Source organism: Pelophylax lessonae, assembly GCF_965119305.1.
Source record: "Pelophylax lessonae genome assembly, chromosome: 9".
Taxonomy (NCBI): domain Eukaryota; kingdom Metazoa; phylum Chordata; class Amphibia; order Anura; family Ranidae; genus Pelophylax; species Pelophylax lessonae.
In genome coordinates, this window is record NC_138776.1 from 129,460,454 (window position 1) to 129,482,095 (window position 21,642).

General features: G+C 43.9%; 1 protein-coding gene across 3 annotated transcripts in view; it reads left to right on the forward strand.

The window, feature by feature from the left end:
• PCGF5 (polycomb group ring finger 5) overlaps nucleotides 1-21,642 on the forward strand; it is a 113,225-nt gene that overhangs the window by 58,138 nt on the left and 33,445 nt on the right. For all 3 annotated transcript variants that reach the window (XM_082268457.1, XM_082268458.1, XM_082268459.1), the window contains exons 2-6: nucleotides 1,260-1,303; nucleotides 2,050-2,363; nucleotides 12,468-12,564; nucleotides 16,729-16,784; nucleotides 16,860-16,919. In XM_082268457.1, coding sequence (XP_082124583.1) covers nucleotides 2,252-2,363; nucleotides 12,468-12,564; nucleotides 16,729-16,784; nucleotides 16,860-16,919 — 325 coding nt within the window. In that variant the 5' untranslated portion in view covers nucleotides 1,260-1,303; nucleotides 2,050-2,251. The remainder of the gene's footprint in view (nucleotides 1-1,259; nucleotides 1,304-2,049; nucleotides 2,364-12,467; nucleotides 12,565-16,728; nucleotides 16,785-16,859; nucleotides 16,920-21,642) is intronic.

Genomic DNA, 21,642 nt, shown 5'->3' on the forward strand with positions numbered 1-21,642 from the left:
TATTGATGTCCTCCCAGAACCATGCACAGCACTAAAAGCTGAAATTTGGCCTGGGCAGGAAGGGGGGGTGAAAGTGCCCAGTAGGCAAGTGTTTAAAGAGTTAAAGTTGTCTGAGGGTGTGGTCTGTAGAGTGATTCCAGGCTGAGGCCATCTCACTCATGTTAACCACACAGAACACCGGACACAGCCGATGACTGATCACTGTACCGGCACGCTGCCAATACCATGTGATTGTTGTGACCAATCATAGCAGATCACATGACAATTATTAACAATGGATGGCTTCCTATGCGGGAAAACCTGTATCCAATTTGCATAAGTGGGAACCCAGCCTAAAGGATAAGGAGGGTAGAGTTCCATTTTAAATGCCATCAGAATTTTAGTACAGGTACCCAATCTCTACCCTTCTCCGCTACATTCCAGAGTGCCCTGAGAACTTCTTTATGACTACAGCAGCTTTTGGGTTTGGTTATTTAAGTCCAGTAGGTTTTTTTCCATTTCATGTTTTGTTTTATTGGTTTATGTGATCAAAGGGTCACAGATATGAACAGATACATGTTTAGGTTTCATATCTAAATATCTTATGTTCTTCATATGATACCATTTTTACAGAGATGTATAGTAACTAAGTAGAACTAATTCACTACTGTACTTAAGTACCAAAAGGGGGTATCTGTACTTTCCTAGAGTAGAATTTTTTTCTCCTACTTCCACTTTTACTTCACTACATTTTTTCGATGATTTCAATACTTCTACTCCGATATTTTTTTTTTTTGTGCTGCATAGTTACTCGTTACTATTATAAAAATTACCACTGCCAGAACAGTAGATGGCAGGTTTCATGAAGCTCAAAACATGTGTATTATCAGTGCATAGGAAAATAAATGCTACTGTATGTATAAATAAAAGCTGCATTTGAAATAATAAAAAACAATATGATGTTCAAACTTTTGACTTCTTTCTTTAATAACTACATAACACAGTACTTGTACTTTTACTTTCAGTACTTGAGTAGCAATTTTTTTTCAAAACTACTGGTACTTTTACTTTCAGTACTTGAGTAGCAAAATTTAAAAAAAAAACTACTTGCAATACTTAAGTACAAAAAATGTTGAATACTTTAGTACTTCTACTCAAGTCACTTTTTGATCGAGCACTTGTACTTTTACTCAAGTATGGGTTTCGAGTACTTTATACAACTCTGCATTTTTATTTTCATGCAAAAAAAAAAAAATTATGTATCTATTTTTTTTTAACAGATAAAACTGATCTTACAGCAGAAGGATCGGGGCTCGATACAGAGGTAGGATTTTTTTTACTGTGACAACTTGACTAGCTGTCTGTTTCTATGACCATATGACCACAAGCTACATTGACGGGCAACCTGGATATTACAGCAGGATTTCTGCAATCTAGTAATACCAAGGTCCCCCCCCCCCCAGAAAGAAAACATATCCATCCCGTCAGAGGTATTATCCTATGGCACAGATCAGTCATAAATGGGTTAACGTGTTTTATTAATAACATGCATGTTTTATGTATTTATATTTTTTGTATATAATATATTTACTTGAAAAGTGTTAAGGCCCCTGTCACACAGACAGACCAATTGGGTCCCCCTGTCAGTTTTTCAGGTGGACCCGATTGGACCATTTATTGCTCTCTATGGAGTGGAAGATGTCAACGGACATGTGTGCATTGACACCCGTCGACATCCGATCCTGTTAACTAAAAACATGGATGGGAATCCGTTCCCCATTGGTCTGGCGGATCAGATGACAGTTGGATGGAAACGGACAAGTGGGCTGTGCCGTATCCACTTTGCATCAGTGGACACAGACCTGTCATTCGCCTGCTCAGAGGGGATCAGCGGAGAGATCCCCTGCTGACTCCAGCAGGCGGACTCCTCTAGTGTGAATGGGGCATATAACAGTATTATGTTTTACATTGTTGCTCCTGATCATTTTAATACAACATATGTTATACTTCACATACTTTTTGTGCACTGGCTTTAATTCTTGTCCCTTGTCTTGTCCCCTCACTTAACAGGAGTCTGGAAGTGTAGCACGTATTAAACAGCCAAAGGCAAACTGAAGCAATGAGCAATATTTTAGAAAAGTTCATCTTGAGGACAGACATCACGTTGATAAAAATGTGAGACGTTCAAGACGTTTTGACGCTTTTTGAAAATCCTGGTCCGTTCTCCCGTCAGACTGTGTCCAGGGATTGTCTGTCTCTAGGCATATTGTCAATGGCAGCCCAAAGGAGGCGCATGGTAAAAGAATTCAATCCTCACGTCACTTGCTATATCTGCAAAGGCTATCTTATCAAGCCCACCACCGTCACAGAGTGCCTGCATACATGTGAGTATTGCTTTGATAATGCATCTCAAGACTCTTCAAAGGAGAGCAAGGATAACGAAGACTGTTAGATGAAAACAAAAAGTAATATATTTCATCTTACCAACCCTTAAATGTGTGGTGGTTGCATTGACTTTCTTTTTACTTTAGGACGTACTGTATCTCTGGAGGAGAAACAATTTCACCCTAGGACCAGACAACAGAACATCTCCCCCTCTTCTCTTCTCCATAACATAGAGGAGATTGTTTTTTTAATCCTAACACTTCCAATATCATTTTTTTCAAACAACACTGCAATGTAGGAAGTAACACTTGAGGGAAAGTGTACTCCATGCGCCAAGTGTATAAAATATTTATATAATATATTTATATTAAAATTGTGTGATGGTAAAAATGGATAGGATTGGTAGAGGGGAGCAGCAGCAGTAGTAAAAAGGGAATTTGTGGAAAAAATAATCCTAGTGAATTAGGGCTATCTACAGCGCTTGCTAACAATCCAAATATATAAAATATAAAATAATTGGTGGGTGTTCAAAATTAATAAATGAAATATCATAAGTAAATATATAAATAAATATCAGACCAATTAATATAGCATAGTGCGGTATTTTGTGCAAGTGGTATAAAATGAATAAAGGTGATCCAAATAAAATTAATATGCAAATCAATCAATATTGTGACATGAAAATAATGAATACATCAAGTGGCAATAAAATTTAAATCAGAATGGCAATAAAATCAAATGAGTGACAAAAAAGTCCCAATTGACTATTCTTCAGTGCAAAAAAAGTTCTTTCAGATGGGTTTAAAAGTGAAGGTGGTCAGTGATAGGTTTTCCTCCAATTTTGTGACTTATTAAAGTGCAGGTGCAGGTTCCTCCTTTCAGTGGTATGTTAAAAGATGGGTGACTTACCAGATGTAATGGGTCTCATATATAATATGATATTAAGACCAATCACGCTTGTAGGCCCTCAGGGCCACGGAAGGTCCCCTTGTACTGCCTCCTGGATGTGTGGATTAGGGTTTCCTCCTCACCATCCCTCGTATCAGCATTACGGTAGGTGTATAAAAAATATAAATGCTCCAATAGTGTGATAAAGTTAATGGACTTTATTTCCCATAGATTGGGTTCAAATCAGTAAAATCATAAAGATATTTGCAGGGTAAAAGTAAGATTCTCGTGACCGCTGTGTACAGCAATGCAGAGTGGCGAGCGGAGGTTCTTCCGGCTTGCGTTCCAATACTCTGTGCGTACGTCACGTTGTGTGTTCCACGTCCTGACGCATTTCGTCACTTCCTGTTTTCAAAGGTGCAATGTATACAAGAAGATAGGAGCGTAATGGATTTCTGGCAGGATAGACGGGTACCCTTTGTCCTAATCAAACAGATATACAAACATGCTTGCAATGGTATATTTAAAGCAGTATTAAACCCAAAAAGCAAACATTTTGCAGCTTACTGATTCTTAGATATGATGGCTGTATTAGTTCAATTTTTAGGCTTTCTTTCTTCTATTTTGGCAATCGAACCAGCAAGTTCTGTTTTTCACAGCACCAACTCTCCAGCAGAATGTATCAGTTTACATGGATGAGACAAACCACTTAAGACTGGCAAGGGTGATTAAATGATCAGCTTTCATTTATTCATGCACAACCTTTAGTCCAGAAGAAAAAAAGCAGCTGTAACAGATTATAAAGTGTGAGCTGGAGTTTGGCTTCATTTTGTAGGTGGTTCTAAATCTTCCAATACATTTAACACAGCCCCCCCCCCCCGGACTGACAAAGCTGCTGTCTGATGTGCCTCCTATTATCCTTCATCCAGGGTTGTGTCTCACTAATACAGGAGGTGTGTTACTGGCCAGATCACCAGGTGAAAACAGAGAAGAAAGTCAAAGAAAAGAAAACTAATGCAGCCACCACATCTAATGATTGATTGGCTGCAATGTACAGTAAAACCTTGGATTGCACACATAATTCATTCTGGAAACGTGAATGTAATCCAAAGCACTTGTATATCAAAGCAAATTTCCCCATAAGAAATAATGGAAATTCAGATGATTCATTCCACAACCATTTATTTATAAGTCCTTCAGTCTATAACCCATATAAAAAGATTAAACCAATGTGACTTTGAGGCAACTTCAGGGAATGCCTGGGTAATCTTCCTGTAATGTTGAAACCAAATCACATTAAGATGAGGATCCGATTTGGGGCTCATGCACAAAAAAAGCTGCTTTTACAGGTATTTGAGCTTTTATTTCAGCTTGAAGAAGCTTGTGCTTTTTGTGCTCTTGTGCATGTTTTAAATGAGCTTCTTTGAGCTTTTTTGAGCATAAGCGGTTTTTTTTTTTTTTACACAAACCTTCCTTAAAGTCTATGGGCACAAGTCAAATAGAAGTCGCTTTGAAGTAGTGCAGGAGTACAGGAACTTTTCTAAATTTGGAGCAACTTCAAAGAGAAGTTTGGGTTTCCTTTTTTTTTTTAATTTATACTTACCTAGGTGGATGCAGCATCGGTCCAATGCACAGTTATTGTTTAAGAGTATCTGTCTTGTACCCTTCTAGCGGCATAATTTGTGCATCAGTTTGTAAAGATAATGTGCAGCGAAAATGATGTATGCTAGCAGCCTGTCACATTGACAGGAAGAGTAAATCCTCTTCCCTTTTGACTTTCACAAGTTATTTAAGCAAATAATCCTCTTATCTGCTGACATGCAGATCTGTTCGGTAGCCATTAAATATGGAAACTGTGTTCTCTAAAATAGCAAGTTTTAAAGAGATTGTTTGTTTTGGGACAGCTGACAATCCCACTGCCCTATTTTTGGTGATGTTTTATCACTTTAGCTTTAACATTGGTACCAATTTGTACTTTATGCTTATTTAATTATTGCAGGCAATGATTCTCTCAAGGCAATCTTCTTGAACTGCACAGCACTTTATAATCTCTGGTATCTTACAAATACAATGGACACCTCCAACACATCGCTGGCTATGCTCCAGAATCATTGTGTTGGCATCAGTGATGCTCTAGTACAGGGGATTCTAAGCTTTCTATACAAAGGACCAGTTTACTGTCCTTCAGACTTTAGGGCCAGACTATGGACAGTGAGAGTAGAGAATGCCTCAGGCTTGGTGGTGGATAAAGGCAAGCAAAGGGCCGAATCTGAGCTGTGAGATGTAGTTTGGAGACCACTGCTCTAGAGTGCCACCTGTTTGGATAACATAAGGGGTGGCCATTTATTAGAGGACGGTTATGCTGCACTGGTTACCCATTAAATGAATGTGTATGCAATGAAGAAATAGTCCATTCAGTACAGAGTATTGGTGTTTGAGCCAATCAGACTTGTTAAATACTTTTTTTTCCAATCCTAACCCTGATCAAACCTGGAACATTTGCATGACTTCAGAAATGGGCAACTGAACCATCTCACTATCGTGTATCAATAGGATCGATGAGCATAACCTTATCACTGGGTCTGGAAGTGCAGAGGTCCATCAGCACCTATTCAGAAGAAACAGGCAACTATGTATGATATGAGTGGCCCCCGCAGTCAATGTGTCTTACCAGTTAAAGTGGTTCTAAAGGCAGAAGGTTTTTCATCTTCATGCATTCTATGCACAGTACCCCCCTCCCCCCCAAAAGAAAAACTTACCTGAGCCCCATCTCGATCCAACAATGTACATGAGTGCCTCGGCTATCCGGGACTCTCCCTCTGGATTGGCTGAGACACAGCAGCACTGACTCCTGCTGCTGTCAATCAAAGTCAGTTAGTCATTGTGGAGAGAGAGGTGGGCCGAACTGCGGCCTCGTGTCTAAATGGACACACAGAGCTGTGGCTCAACTCAGGTGCTCCCATAGCAAGCTGGGCCACTCGACAGGAGAGAGGGGCCAGGAGCGCTTCGGAGGTACCCGAGACGAGGAGGATCAAGGCTGCTTTGTGCAAAGCCACTACACAGAGCAGGTAAGTATGACATGTTTGTTATTTTTAAACAAAAAAAAAATTCACTTTATGTAGTATCTATCAGTAGCCAGTTGAACTTTCAGTTTTAAATAAGCTAAATACGTTTTAGACACATCCATACAAAAAGGTGTTCAATGGCAGTTATTTTCTAAAACTGAAGAGTGCAAAATCTGCTGCACCTCTTTATAGAAACCAATCTGCTTCCAGTTTTTACTGAAAAAGCTTAATTGGCTACCATGCACAGCTGCACCAGATTCTGAGTGCACCAGTTTTAGTAAATCTCCCCACTGTCTTGCTGCTTGTTTTCTTTATAAAGCAACCACAGCTCTTCTCTGCCAGGAGCTGAACTGGGGCCCCTGCTTTCTATGACTATGTAGTAGTCTCATTGCAGAGGTCCGACACACCCCCTGCTGATATTGCCAAAACTCACTAATCAGCAAAGCTTGTGTTCCCTGCTGTTTGGAGAGCTCTAGCTCTGACTTAGCAGGGGGCATGTGAGATCTCTGCAAAGAGATCTCTGCTTCCCACCAGAGAACAATGGTCCCACTTTGCAGTATACTGGCAGGACACAGGCTTTTCTTATCAGGCTGTGGCTAATTATAGGAAGGAAAACAAACTTTAGGAATTTGCACTCCTTTAGTTTTGATACACCTGGAATGTAGTTAGGGAGTTTTAAAATTACTTTTTTCTTTCGTTCATTAGCAGACACAGCTCCTGATCTTCTTAACCATTGGGTTATACTGCCCCCTACAGGAGTAAGACACTAGGAAGAAAAAAAATCTGGGTACGCCTATGGGCAGTCCCAAGAGGTATACTTCTTCTCTCTGCTATAGGTACTCCGTTTTAATTCTGCCTAGTCAGGAGTAAGGACCTAGTTCCTTGCTGGGATCTCTGGTCCTGGCAGTTTTTTCTTTTTAGATAGATTTTTTATTTTTTTTTTCCTCCTGGTTTTTTATCCGTGAGATCTAAAATCAACTGCCGGACTGGGCGACGGGCTGGATAATCTAGATCCAGTGGTCACCCCAGTGAGCGCATGCAGACCCCAGCTCCGCACTAGGTCGGCCGCGACATAGCCCCACTGGATGGGGGCTGGCCTGCGAATTAAACGCCTTGCGAGGTCATGTACGACCGGGTCTTGGCCCGAGTCGCAGCTGTCCTCCTGGCTGACAGCCCCCCTCATTTCAAATGAGAGGAGGTTCTGTCTGGAGCGGTGCCTGCCTGGTTCCTGGTATGGTAAGTAACGGTCCCCCCCCTCCCCCTCTGGAGAGTTTTGGGGTGGACGTGGGACCCTCCATGGGACGGTTGGACCCTTGGGTTCCCCTCCTTCCCATTAGACATCTCCCTTGTAGGTCTGGTGGTCCCTGTGGGCCATCTCGCCCCCCCTCCACTTACGCTGTGGCTGTGGGGTAGCCTGGTCCACCTTCTGGGGTGTGTGGGGGCAGGGTGCTGTGCTGGCAGGGGGGTGCGCCGCCCGCGACCGGGCGATCGGCTATGGGGGGGGCTGTACCTGGTGGGGGCTCCTGCCAGGGGCCTCGCTCCCTGCCTGTGCCATTTTCTGAGGCCTAGGGATCCCTCCTGGGTCCATGGGAGCCTCGTGGTACCGAGCGGAGCTGCCAGTTTCTTCTAGCCTGTGTGCTGAATGCAGGGCGGCCATGTTTGTGTAGTCTAGCGGTCATTTTGCCGTGGTTTGCCATTGGTCTTAGCAGCGGCCATGACAGTGGAGCCCTCAGGGTGGCGATTTCGGCAGTGGGAGCCCCTCCTCATCCCCTGGTGCTGTCTCCTGGGTCTTTTCCCTTCCTGATTGCCGCATGTGGAGTGCGGATTATCCTAGGTGTCTGTTTCTGCTGGGTGGTGAGTCTGGAGGAGTCTTCTTCCTTTCTGCTGAGGATCGATTAGGTACTCTGTTACTGGCGACCGGGTGGTGGTGCCGAAGCAGTGGGGGTGTCCTTTTAGTGTTTTTTTACACCTTTATTGTGGGGTCCCCCTACTGACTCATGAAGTTCTTGGAGCACATCTCCCCACCTGATCCCCTCTCAGAGGCTGCGGGGCCCTCTGAGTCCCAACCATCTATTGATGCACTGACGGCGGTGCTGTAGTCCTTTGTGTCCTGGGTGGAGGTGGCTTTTGGGTGACAGGCAAGCAAAAAGTGCCCCCGCCTTCCCCTGCCTCATCTGTCTCCTCATATCCTGAATCTGATTCAGCAGACGGGGGTCACTCTGCTGGGTCTGCGCCCACACGCCCTAAGTTCCCAGATAATGAGGATGATTCCTGCACTCCTGTAGCCGCACACGAAAAGGCGCTGGTGAATGCACTGATTGTATCTGTGCGTGAGACTTTAAAAATAGAGGATGCAGCTGCGATGGAGGCTTCAGTTGCCTTTGGCACTCGCAAGCCATCCAGAGCGGCAAAGATGTTTCCTTTCCCCTCCTATTTTGACAGAATTGTCGCTAAAGAATGGGAACAACCAAAACATACTTTTTCTTCCGCAGGCTAGTTAGGGCAAGGACCCTTGTCGTAGACGTGGGCCATCTTTCTCGGCTCATTAGAAGTTTTTTCGTTCCTCAGCAGGGAATGACAAGGGATCAAAGCCTTTCAGGGCCGCCTCTGGTGGATCCATGCGAAATTGGTCTGGTAAGTCGAGAGCGGGCTTCTCCAGACCTGCGGACAAGGCTCCTTCAACATAAAGGTGCGTCCTCACCCGTATCAGGGGTGGGGGGACGTCTTCACTGGTTGGTATTACCCTCCGCAAAGGTTCTTTCCTTGCGCCTGTCCCCGGACCACTTTTTTTGGGGTGGTGCAAGACCTGTTACTTCAAGGGGTGATTGTCCCGGTTCCGACATGGAACATTTTCAGGGGTTTTACTCAAACCTGTTTACAGTTTCCAGGAAGGATGGCAAGGAGCACCCAATTCTGGACCTCAAGGCGCTTAACTTCTTTGTACGGGTGCAGAAGTTCAGAATGGAGTCCATTCGCACTGTGGTGGCATCCCTGCATCAGGAGGATCTTCTTGCCTCTGTCGACATCAAGGATGATTACCTTCCTATTCCAATATGTGCCGGTCACCAGTGCTTCCCCTGCTTTGCTGTGGGAGAAGAACATTATCAGTTTGTGGCGTTACTCTTTGGTCTCGCCTCCACTCCTCGGCTATTCACAAAAGTGTTAGCCCTGGTGCTAGCATTGTTACATCAGCGAGGGATCACGGTACTGGGCTACTTGGATGACCTCTTTCTGCAAGTGGAGTCTCCTACTGCTCTGGTGGAAAACCTAGAGATCACCATACGAACTCTGAGGGAGTTCGGCTGGATTCTGAATTTTCAGAAGTCTGCTCTCATTCTGTCCACAAAGCTGGACTATCTGGGTCTGACTCTGAACTCGGCCTTAGCCAGAGTGCTCCTTCCTCTAGACAAACTCCAGAAACTGCAGGCTGCAATTTGTCTTCTGCTGTCCGGGTGCTGGGCCTGATGGTGTCTACCTTTTTGAGGTGGTTCAGTTTGCACAGTACCATACGAGGTCCCTGCAAAGGGAGATTCTGGGCAAATGGGACAAGAATCCGCAGTCTCTTGACAATCAGATCCGGCTGAGCTGGGGAACTAAAGAGTCCCTGAAATGAGGGCTTTGTGCTTTGGCTGGGCAAATCCTTCCTCCCCTTGTATTGGACAGTGGTCACCACAGTTGCCAGCCTATCCGGGTGGGGAGGCATCCTCGGCAAAAAATTCTGCTCAAGGGGTCTGGAAACTGAAAGAGTCCAGACAACCAAACAATGTCTTGGAACTCCGAGCGATCAGACTGTGCCTGGAACACTGGACAGATCGTCTTCAGGGATGTCCAGTGCGCATTCAATCGGACAATGCACGGCCGTGGCTTATGTCAATCACCAAGGGGGCACAAGAAGTGCATTGGCGGCTCTGGCGATAGCCGGCATTCTAAGGTGGGCAGAACGTTTCTTTCCAGCCCTCTCCGCCATTCCTGGGGTAGAAAACTGGCAGTCGGATTATCTCAGTCGGCAGGCATTGGACTAAGGGGAGTGGTCCCTTCATCTGGAGGTGTTTCATCAGTTGTGTCTCCAGTGGGGCATCGCCAAAGTGGATCTGTTGGCATTGCGGCTTAACAGAAAGGGTGCAGAAGTTTGTGGCATGGTCACTGGCTTCTCTGACGGATGCCACAGATGCGCTGGTGGCCCCATGGCTGATTTATGCCTTCTCTCCTCTCAAGCTTCTGCCAGAACGTCTAAGCAGGATGGAGGCAGAAGGGATTATGGTCATCTTAGTGGCCCTGGACTGGCCTAGCCGGGCTTGGTACGCTGATCTGGTGCGGCTGGTCTCCGGCGTTCCTTAGAAGCTTCCTCTCGGGGAGGATCTGCTGTCCCAAGTTCCAATCTTCCATCCTGCTTTACAGTCACTGGCTTTGACGACTTGGCTGTTGAATGCTAGGTGATGATGGATAGAGGTTTGTCTGAGTTGGTGATTCCAGTGCTTTTAAAAGCTAGGAAATCTACTTCTAGGAAGATCTACAATCATACGTGAAAGGCTTACATTGCTTGGTGTCAGTCTCTTGAGGTTCATCCTCGCTCTTTTTTGGTGTCTCTTGACCTTCCTTCAATGGGGGGTTGAGCAGAAACTGGCCTTGAGTACTATCCTTGGCCTAGGCAGTCTTTTTTCAACGGCCCTTGGCCACACTCTCCCTGTTTCGTACTTTTCTTCTGGGAGTTCGGCACTTGGCTCCTCCAGTGCAGCCTTCATTGCCACCTTGGGACCTCAATTTGGTGCTCTCAGTCCTCCAGAAGCCCCTCTTTGAGAATCTTTGGGAGATTCCCCTGCTTACGCTGTCCCAGAAGGTGGCCTTTCTGGTGACTATCACCGCAGGGTGTCGGAATTGGTGGCATTGTCTTGCCGTACACCTTACTTGGTGGTTCACAGAGATAAGGTGTTTCTTCGCCCCCTGTCCGTCGTTCCTTCCGAACGTTGTCTCTGATTTTCATTTGAATGAAGACATTGTGTTGCCTTCCCTGTGTCTCAGGCAAAAACATCTGAAGGAAATTGCCTTGCATGCCTTGGATGTGGTCTGGGCGATTAGGGTCTACCTGGCAGCTACGGAGTCTTTTAGGAAGTCAGACTCACTATTTGTGCTCACGGATGGGCCTCGGAAAGGGTTGTCCGCTTCCTCTGTGACCATTTCCGGATGGCTCAGACAGACAGTGATTCCGGCCTATTCCATCAAGGGTCAGGTTACTCTTTCCCTGTCAAGGCTCACTCTACTCAGGTGCTCAGTGCCTCCTGGGCCTTCCGTCGTCAGGTGTCAGTGACGCAGGTTTGCGAAATGGCCACCTGGTCGTTGGTGCACACTTTCACAAAGTTCTATAAAGTGGATGTGTTGCCAGCTGTGGATGCTTCCTTTGGCCGCAAGGTTTTGCAGGCTGTTGTTTAATGACCTGGTCCTCTTTGAGGGTGTATTTTTTTTTTTTTCAGATGAGCTCCAGTTCTTTTGGTTGAGCTCCCGTTTACCTGGTTGGCTATAGTTTAGCCTTGGGAATTTCTTGTTCGCTGTTCCCAAACCTCATGTTTAACACTGCTTTGGGACGTCCCAATGGTTAAGAAGATCAGGAGCTGTGTCTGTCAATGAACGAAAGAGAAAATGGGGTTTTTGACTTACCATAAAATCCATTTCTCTGATGTTCATTGACAGACACAGCACCCACCCCACTGTGGAGTTGTAATTTTTCTGACACTGCTTGTAACAAAACTGAGTACCTATGGCAGAGAAAGGGGGTACACCCCCTGGGTTCCCATAGGCGTAGCCAGACTTTTTCAACTGCCTAGTGTCCTACTCCTGTATAACCCAATGGCTAAGAAGAACAGGAGCTGTGTCCTTCAATGAACATCAGAGAAATGGATTTTACAGTAGGTCAAAAATCTTTTTTTTTTGTTTACTTTACCCTATTTAGTAATACTGTATATGTTTTCAGTGATGTTTTTCATATTCCATACCATTTGTATATATGAATTTGAGTCGCTGGCAAAAGGACCCTTGTACTATAATATGTTCAGTGTTCTAATTTTTAGTCAGTATAAAGTTTTTCTACAACAAGTATACTGAATAATTTCTTATATCTACATCTCCTGTGTTTTTTTTTTTTTTTCTTCAATAAAGTTTGTAAGAGTTGCATTGTCCAACATTTTGAAGAGAGCAACGATTGCCCGAAATGTGGAAACCAGGTCCATGAAACCAATCCTTTAGAAATGCTAAGGTATGTAAATGCTTTTATTTTCTGTTCTAGAGAAATGCCATTGGGGATGCTTTTGTGCTAGACCCTCTAATGCACTGCCACTGTTAATCTGTCTGCAATTCATTCATATCTTCTAACTTTCCTAAACAATATATTGTATATTTGATAGGCTTTGCAGTTTTATAGTGTTTTTATAAGTGTGAATGTGAATAATACCACCATGTAATGTGAGGAAGCCAGTTCTAGAAATGATCACTTAAATCAAACATTATGTTCATTCATGCAGTTATAGTATAATGGATATCCTGTGTGTGACATGTAGATTTGTTCATCATTTAGGAAGGATACAATATTAGATTCCAGCTCTTTTTTCCCCCGTATCTTCAGATGTGTTAAATTGAATCAACAGCCATTAAAGATAAGCAAATTGTCAATTTGCCCACGTGTAAAAATCGAAAGTTGGGGATACAGATTAAGCTATTCGGTTCCACCTGTATATAAGTGTGTCTAGATTGGACAGAAGCCATCATTAATGCTGTATGATGCAATGCAGTTCACGCAGCTGTGTATATGTGTATATATAGCTTCACCGCTGACACTCAGTTTGCATTTCTATTTATAGATCTGCTACAGCTTTAGTTTGCCATGAACTATACCATCAATATACTACTGTACTCTGATTTGTGTTGTATTACTAAAGACTAAAGGTCTTAATTGGACAACAACTTTTTAAAATGTCTACTTTTGTCTCATACCTATAAGAAAATACAACCTGCTACAGTATATGACAATATGGTTGCTGATGGATAAAATAAAAATATATGTAATGTTTACTTGCATATATTAAACATTGGTTATTCAACTATTCACTGGCTGGAGGACTGGACAGGCCTGTATATTATAGGAAAATAGTATGTGATACAATCAGCACTACCCAAATACTGTGTCAATATTTCTGTATACTCGTTAATATATAAAATTGCTGCTGTACACTCCTAGTGATTCAACCACACTACAAATAACATATAAATATTCTTATAGTGCTGCGCAACCAAAAATCACCAAAAAAGTAATAGAATTAAAAAAGAACACTGCGGTGGATCACTCTTTATAATCCCCCTCTTTTTTTTTTTTTACACATAAACTTTGTTTTTTGGGGGGTAGTTTTATGTACTGTTGATTTAAAAGGACTTTGATTGAAGACACAAAAAATTTATATTTTTATTTTATTACTTTTTATGGTGATTTTTGATTGTGCTGCACTGTAAGAATATTTATATATTATAAGTAAATGGTTTGGTTTTATTTTATCAGTGTTTTTACTTCAGAAAGGAAAATTAGCTCATATTCTTCCAGGAATTAATGAATACGGTCTGTGCGTCCAAATCCATTAAGGGAACCTAGTAACAACAGAAAGCTCATTGTAGTTTAAATCTTCTCTGCCCAGAATGCTGATGTTATACTTAAAGGAGTTATAAAGGTAGAAGGTTTTTTTTATCTTCATGCATTCTATGCTTTAAGATAAAAATTTTTCTGTGTGTAGTAACTGCCCCAGCACCCCTAATACTTACCTGAGCTCCATCTCTGTCCAGCGATGTCCGCGAGACACAGCAGCGGCGCCATTGGCGCTCGTGGCTGTCAAAGTCAACCAATCAGGAGAGAGAGGGGATGGGGCCGCTGCAGCTCGGCTGGGGTTCCCCAAAAGCAAGCTGCTTGCTATGGGGTCGCTCGACAGGAGGGAGGGACTAGGAGCAGGGAAAAGGGGCCCAAGAAGAGGAGGATCCAGGCTGCCCTGTGCCAAACCACTTTACAGGGCATTTAAAGCGGAGTTCCGGGCACAAAAACAATATTTTTTTTTTTGTGCCCCTCCGCTAGGTAGACCTGACCTGAAAAGGAATTGGATAGTTATTTTTTTTTTTTGTTTACTTACCTTGTAATTGAAGATCGAAGATACTCACCTCAGAGTACTTCCTCCCTCGGAGCCGCGGCTCACCCCGTCACTTCCTGTCTCGCTATGATTCCTGGGAGCTGAACGTCATAGCTCCCAGGAATCAATGCGACGGCACCGGCCCCGCTCGTCATTTCCGGGCGACGCCACATTCCCCTGCTAAACAGCTTCTAGGCATGCGGCGCCGCGCGGGAAGTGACGAGAGGGGCCGGTGCAGGCGCATTCTGGGACAAGAAGGCGCGGAAGAAGACACAGAAGAGGACCGCGCCGGCTACAGCTGCCCACAAGAGAGATGGAAACGCTGTGGAAGAAATTTTATAAGTAAGTATTTCTTCTAAAAGGTAAGTGCGAACCGGGACAGATCAGAGGCTAGCCATTGTGGAATGTGCTAGCCCTGACTGTCCCGGGGGTATGTTTAGTAAAAAATGACCTCTGTGCCCGGAACTCCGCTTTAAGTATAACGTTTGTTATTTTAAAGAAAATTGAGACTTCACAATCACTTTAAAAAAGAAGTATGGCTAAAACTGTGCACTCTGCACTCCTGTCACCCAGATTCAGCGGATAATGATCTAAACTCCTCTGTCCACTGACGTCATAGAGCCAGTTCAGGCTCTGTAGGAACCCCAATGATAATGCCCAGATGCTGCTGAGAGCCTAAGCCAGCCGATCCTGCCCCCTCCCCAGCCTTGCACTTCAGTGAGTGCTGGAGGGGAAGACAGAGAGCCGGTTACTGACAGTCACTGATCTGTGCTCAGAGTGGACCCAAGTACTAAGAGATCAGTGGTCTTTGATTGCTCAGTTCTCGGTGCAGAGCCAGCATGGAACAGATGATGTCCCTCTTTACCTTTCCCTGGAAAGTAAATTAGCAGCTCATTTTCCACAGGTGGCTAAAAAAAAGATTTTGTCCTTTTTTCCAAAACATGTTTTAAAGGGATCCTGCCTTCCTTTTATTGCACTTTATTTGAGAAGCTAGAAAGTTATCTCTCCAACAAGCGTTTACGTTTATTCAGTATAAAGGCCAAAGCAAAGTGCAAACTGCTTTAGGCTACATGTACGCTATTCACCCCTAAACGTAACTTTGCACAGAAAACCTTCTCTTCATAAAATCCCAATAATCAAATGGGGAACATGTGCAGTGCAATAGGCAGGAAGATGAATTCATGTAGTTGTAGCAGTGCATCAGACAACAATATATGTGTACTGCTTGTAACCACAGACAGGAAGTAAGGGGGGAAAAAGCCTCCTTCAGTAGTGCACAAGAAAACGACACTTTGAAAAAAAAAACAGTTTGTAAAATTTGTGCAGATTCCAATATAGTGTGAAGGACGTTATGCTGGCATTGAGTTATTTTTGTATGGAAGGTTTAATGACACTAACTATTTTAAGTTTGAGTGCTGCTATTATTATTATTATTAGGTAGGTAAATCAGGAAATGTGCTGCTATTATTATTACTATTATTATTATGTAGGTAATCAGGAAATGTGCTGCTGTTATTATTATTATTATTATTATTATTATTATTATTAGGTAGGTTAATCATGAAATGTGCTGCTATTATTATTATTAGGTAGGTTAATCAGGAAATGTGCTGCTGCTATTATTATTATTATTAGGCTGCATTCACATGTCAGCGTTTGGATCGCGGGCAGAACCGCCGCGGTTCCGCCCGCGATCCGGAGATTATTGCAAATCGCGGGACGCCTAGCGTTGCCCGTTGATTTGCAATAGCCCCCCAAACGCCGAGCGATGTTGCCGCGATTTCCGCCTGCCGAATCGCGGCTTTATCGCGCAAACAAAATTGCGGGACGCAATACGCTCCAAAGAAGCTCTTGTACTTCTTTGGAGCATATTGCGTCCCGCGATTTTGTTTGCGCGATGTTGCCGCGATTCGGCAGGCGGAAATCGCGGCAACATCGCTCGGCGTTTGGGGTGCTATTGCAAATCAACGGGCAACGCTAGGCGTCCCGCGATTTGCAATAAATCTCCGGATCGTGGGCGGAACCGCGGCGGTTCTGCCCGCGATCCATACGCTCACATGTGAACGGAGCCTTAGGTAGGTTAATCAGGAAATGTGCTGCTATTATTATTATTAGGTAGGTTAATCAGGAAATGTGCTGCTATTATTATTATTATTATTAGGTAGGTTAATCAGGAAATGTGCTGCTGTTATTATTATTTTTAGGTAGGTTAATCAGGAAATGCACCTGTTCAGTTGAATTTTGTTTTTTACTCTCAGGCTGGATAACACACTTGAGGAAATCATATTTAAATTAGTGCCAGGACTTCGGGAAAGTAAGTATTGTATTTATACTTTGGGAGTTCTAATGTTTTGTTGTCCAAGACTAACTTTTGGTTACTGTTAAATAGGAGAAGAAGAGCAGGAAACTGAATTCTGGAAGAGGAAACATCCAGAAGAAAGTGGAGAAGGTAGTTTATGTGGTTCTGTGCATGTTTTATTGTTTAATGGGAAAACCGTTTTAGATTACCCCCAGCACAAATAAAGCTGAACTCCATCCAGCCTTACCTTCAGTCTTGCATAGTTGTGCAGACTCCTCCCTTGCCTTCTAAGGCTTCTTTTACATTAGTGAAAAAAATTGTTCAATCCTATCACTTAGTACCAAGTGTTAGTGGCCATCATCCCGATAGACAGATACAAAAAGGGTACCCCCAATGGTTTGGGACTTTACATGCCACTAGAACACTGAAAAATTGGACAAAGGAGTATATAAAATACAATTTTTATTACATAAAGAAAACCAACAATGACTACATACACATAATTATATATACCCAGCAGGCAGCTGGATATGCATAAGATTAAAATTGCATGCAAGGACAAACCACTTTCCGTACAGAAGACTCCTAGGCACCATTGGTGGAGAGAACCGGACAGGACCCTATGCGTTTCGGGTGTAAAACCCTTCTTCAGGGGTCAACCAAAGTTCAATGCACTAATTCTACCAAAGGAAGTCCTCCTATAGAGATAACTGGGCTGTCAATTAAAACGGTATTCACCGAAAGAGGAGTGCCAGGTCTCCCATAAACATAATTCACTGAGAAAGAAAACAGTGTGGAAAATGGCTGGTAAGCGGCAAGACCGTGGGCGCCACAGTGATCCGCCGTTAGTCCTAGACGGTCCTTGATGGGCATATAGGCCGGTATGGAATACCTGCCATAGATAAGTATTTCTCGTGGCTAGAGGTAGGCGAAGTATAATAGGAGTATCAGTCCAAGACGTGGAATGTTCCTGCGTCTTGTCTGTGAGAGAGATGGCAGCCTCTTACACCCGAAACGCGTAGGGTCCTGTCCGGTTCTCTCCACCAATGGTGCCTAGGAGTCTTCTGTACAGAAACTGGTCTGTCCTTGCATGCAATTTTAATCTTATGCATATCCAGCTGCCTGCTGGGTATATATAATTATGTGTATGTAGTCATTGTTGGTTTTCTTTATGTAATAAAAATTGTATTTTATATACTCCTTTGTATCTTTTACATTAGTGCTCTCCAATGTCGCACAAGTTCCAGTGTGACTTTGGAGCAAGATTTTGATCTGACTTTACTTTTTTTCGACAAAAAGTTACATCAAATGTTGGACCAAAATAGCGCAGGATCCTTTTCTGAAATGGCAGCGACTTAGGGCTGGGCGATAAATCGATTTAATCGATTTATCGATTTTTTAGTTTGAAACGATTTTTTTTTTAAAACTCTAGTTTTTTTATACAATTGTTTTTTTCCTCCACCTGGGCTCAGCCAGCTACTAGTCCGCCGCACAGGAACCGAACTCTCCCCAGTATCGGACCACCGCCGCCACGCCTGGATGTGACGTCAGCTGCGGGCGGTGCGTCCGTACAGGGGCTGCGGCGCGCTGTGATAGGTACACAGAGAACTCCCCGGCCTGGATGTGACGTCAGCTGCCAGGAGAGGAAGGGGGCGGTGCGTCTGTACAGGCCAGGGCCTGTGATAGGATAGGTACCTATCCTATCACAGGCCCTGGCCTGTACAGACGCACCGCCCCCTTCCTCTCCCGGCAACTGACGTCACATCCAGGCCGGGGAGTTCTCTGGTCTCAAACAGAAGAAAGGGCAGAAACCTGTCTCTTCATAATGCCAAGTGCCACTTGTGCAGGCCCAACTGCAGGAAGGAGAAAATATTTAGCAAATGGAGAAAATGCTAGGAAGAAAGCCCCAAAGCCCATACGTTCACTGATTTTGCGGGAAGTAGCCACTCTAGATTTTAGCATTGTAGGAAACCCACAAATTTAGAGATGCCCCTGTCTAAAAACCAGGACTTCAAACAGCAATGACCATTAAAGCCAGATACTGGGAAGCAAGATGGTAAATTGGTCCTTGAGACAAGGTTACCAACAATCTGGAAAAGCCCATGGAGCATCTGTCAGGACCTATCACAGCGCGCCGCAGCCCCTGTACAGACGCACCGCCCGCAGCTGACGTCACATCCAGGCGCGGCGGCGGTGGTCCGATACTGGGGAGAGTTTGGTTCCTGTGTGGCGGACTAGTAGCTGGCTGAGCCCAGGTGTGTGTAGTTACGCGGGGGCAGGCGGAAAAAGGCGGAAAAAAGCAGAAAAAAAAACAAATTGTAGAAAAAACTCGTTTGAAAAAAAAAAAATAGTTTCAAACTAAAAAAGGTGGCCGGTTACTGGGGAGTTCTCTGACTGTACCTATCACAGTGCAGCCCCTGTACAAACGCACCGCCCGCAGCTGACGTCACATCCAGGCGCGGCGGTGGTCCGTCAGACACATATACAGCTGCAGCGCTTCTCCTTCTCCTCAGTCCTCCCTCCACACAGTGAGCTCTCCTCCCTCCCCGCTCAGCGCGATATGAGCCAGCCCCCACGTCTTCTTTTACTGTCTAATGTCTAGTCTATTAAGTCCCCGTTCACACTAAGGCGACCTGTGAGGCGACCTTGTCACCTCACAGGTCGCCGTAGGTCGCCTCCCATAGGGAAGCTGCGGACCCGTTCTAATAGGAGCGACACAAGTCGCTCCGACTTAGAAAAAGGGTCCGGAGCTTCTTTGGGGCGACCTGGAGGCGACTGCCATAGACTTCAATGTTATGAAGTCCGTGGCGGCCGCTCCGAGGTCGCGGCGCGCTGCTCGCACCGCGACCTCCGAGGTCGCGGTGCGAAGTAGCGTCACTTGTATGTGAACGGGGCCTAAAAGAACAACAACACAGTCAAAAAATTAACAACATGGCAGCGTGTACTTTTTGTTTTGGGATTCTATGCATTTTAACTCTTGAGGAGTTAAAATAGCAATAAAGTTGCACTTTTGACACTATATCTGATGTCTGCAGTCATTTTTTAAGTGCATTGGAAAAAAAAATCGAAAATCGAATCGAAACTCGAATTTTTCTGTAAAAATCGAAGATTTTTTTTTTAGGCAAAATCGCCCAGCCCTACAGCGACTTCTGTAGTGTCAGTAGGAACAGCTCACATAGGAATACATTAAATTTCACATGTCCTGCGACTTGGGGTCTCAGAAGTTTGATTCCAAATCACACAAGTGTGAAAGGAGCCTAACAGTTGCATTAGAAGCTGTAGCATGTCAGATAGAGGTTGCCTCATTTTCTAGCTGAAGGACATCCAGCATTATTTAGCTCTTTCCTCCCCAACCTTGCTCCCCCTGGCCCCACTCTTTTTATTCATTGGATTTTACTTCTTTCAATCATGAAGGCTCAGCATCACATGTAGGTTACCTAGACCTAAAGTGGGCTGAATGCAGAATGCAGCCTGTCTAGGAATACCTACTTCTTCAGCCTGACATTCATATCGGTGCATTTTGATATTTGCACAATTCCTCCCAGGATCCAGCCAACTACATTTCAGAGAAGCACAGAGACCAAATAATGAAATCAAAGGTACTTAAATAAGGTATGTATTGAGAACAGAAGATATTACATAAAAAGTTCATTAGCATGATAGGGGGGAACCATGGAAAACAAAATATAAGCAGATGAACCTTTAAATGATGTCCTATCTTAGCATATATCCTTGAAATGCAGTAATGGAACTATTTAAAAAGTCATTACTATCGACCAGCAGATTAGTGTAATTTTTTTTTTTTTTTTAACCATTTATAATAAATTGTGCCCTGCAATTTCTTATCTCAAGCTAAACAGTCATATCAATTGATAGCATTGATCATGCTAAATCTTCTAAGCTTTTATTTGTTACCACCACTCATGTGCAGCTCACCTTTTAGAATCAACCTCTAAGTGCTTTCAGTTCATATCATCCAAGCCTAAGTGCTCACGTGCCTGCCTGGGTCCTGAATACTGTCAACGGCTTTCTCAGATCTCCTCTTTATATCGTTTTTCTTTTCAATTTTGTGCATGCGACTTCACAATTCGAGTGCTAGCTGACTCTAGAATAGAGGGGATTAAGTGCTGCGCAGGGTTGGTTTATTTATATTTATGTATCGGAAACCAGTTGCCTAAGCAGCCAGACCTGGAAGCATGACACAATGGTGCCTCTTGACAGGTTTGAGACTTTCCATGCTGAACAATACAGTTGTATTGCAAGTTATCAATACTACATCCAAAGTCTACTTACAAGTGCTTTAACCTGACAGTGCAATGATTGATTTGATTGATTTTACTATATTAAAGGTTGTCTCTTTCAATATGCTTTTGCAGTTTTTAATGTACTTGACCAAAATAGTTGTGATTATTGTGTATGAGAGGAATACTAGATTGCTATTTCCTGTGGCATCATGGATAGGCTTGTTTTCCCATGGGAGTATATCTCTATTTTTCTTGATCTTCAAGAACTACGGGTGCACATGATGAGGTTTTTTGGATGATACTGTGATCAAGATTCCTGGCTGCACCAAAGTCTCTGCAGCTTCTTTTGTAGCCTCTTTGTTGTATGACTGCTTGAGGTAGCATACCTGTAGTATCCTATGTTTGCATAATTGACCCCAGCATTACTCCCTGCGTTCCTCTGGGCACTTCACTGGCCCTTCGGCCACTCAGCCTTCACCCTACTTATCCAAGGAGGAATTTTCTGCCAGAATGATTTCATGGTTGGAGTTTGTCTTTTTAGAGGTCCTAGATAGCAGGAGTTACAAAGAAGCCCCATTCAGTCTCCCCTCCTGGGTCAATCTCATACTTTGCATTGGCTGCAGACACAC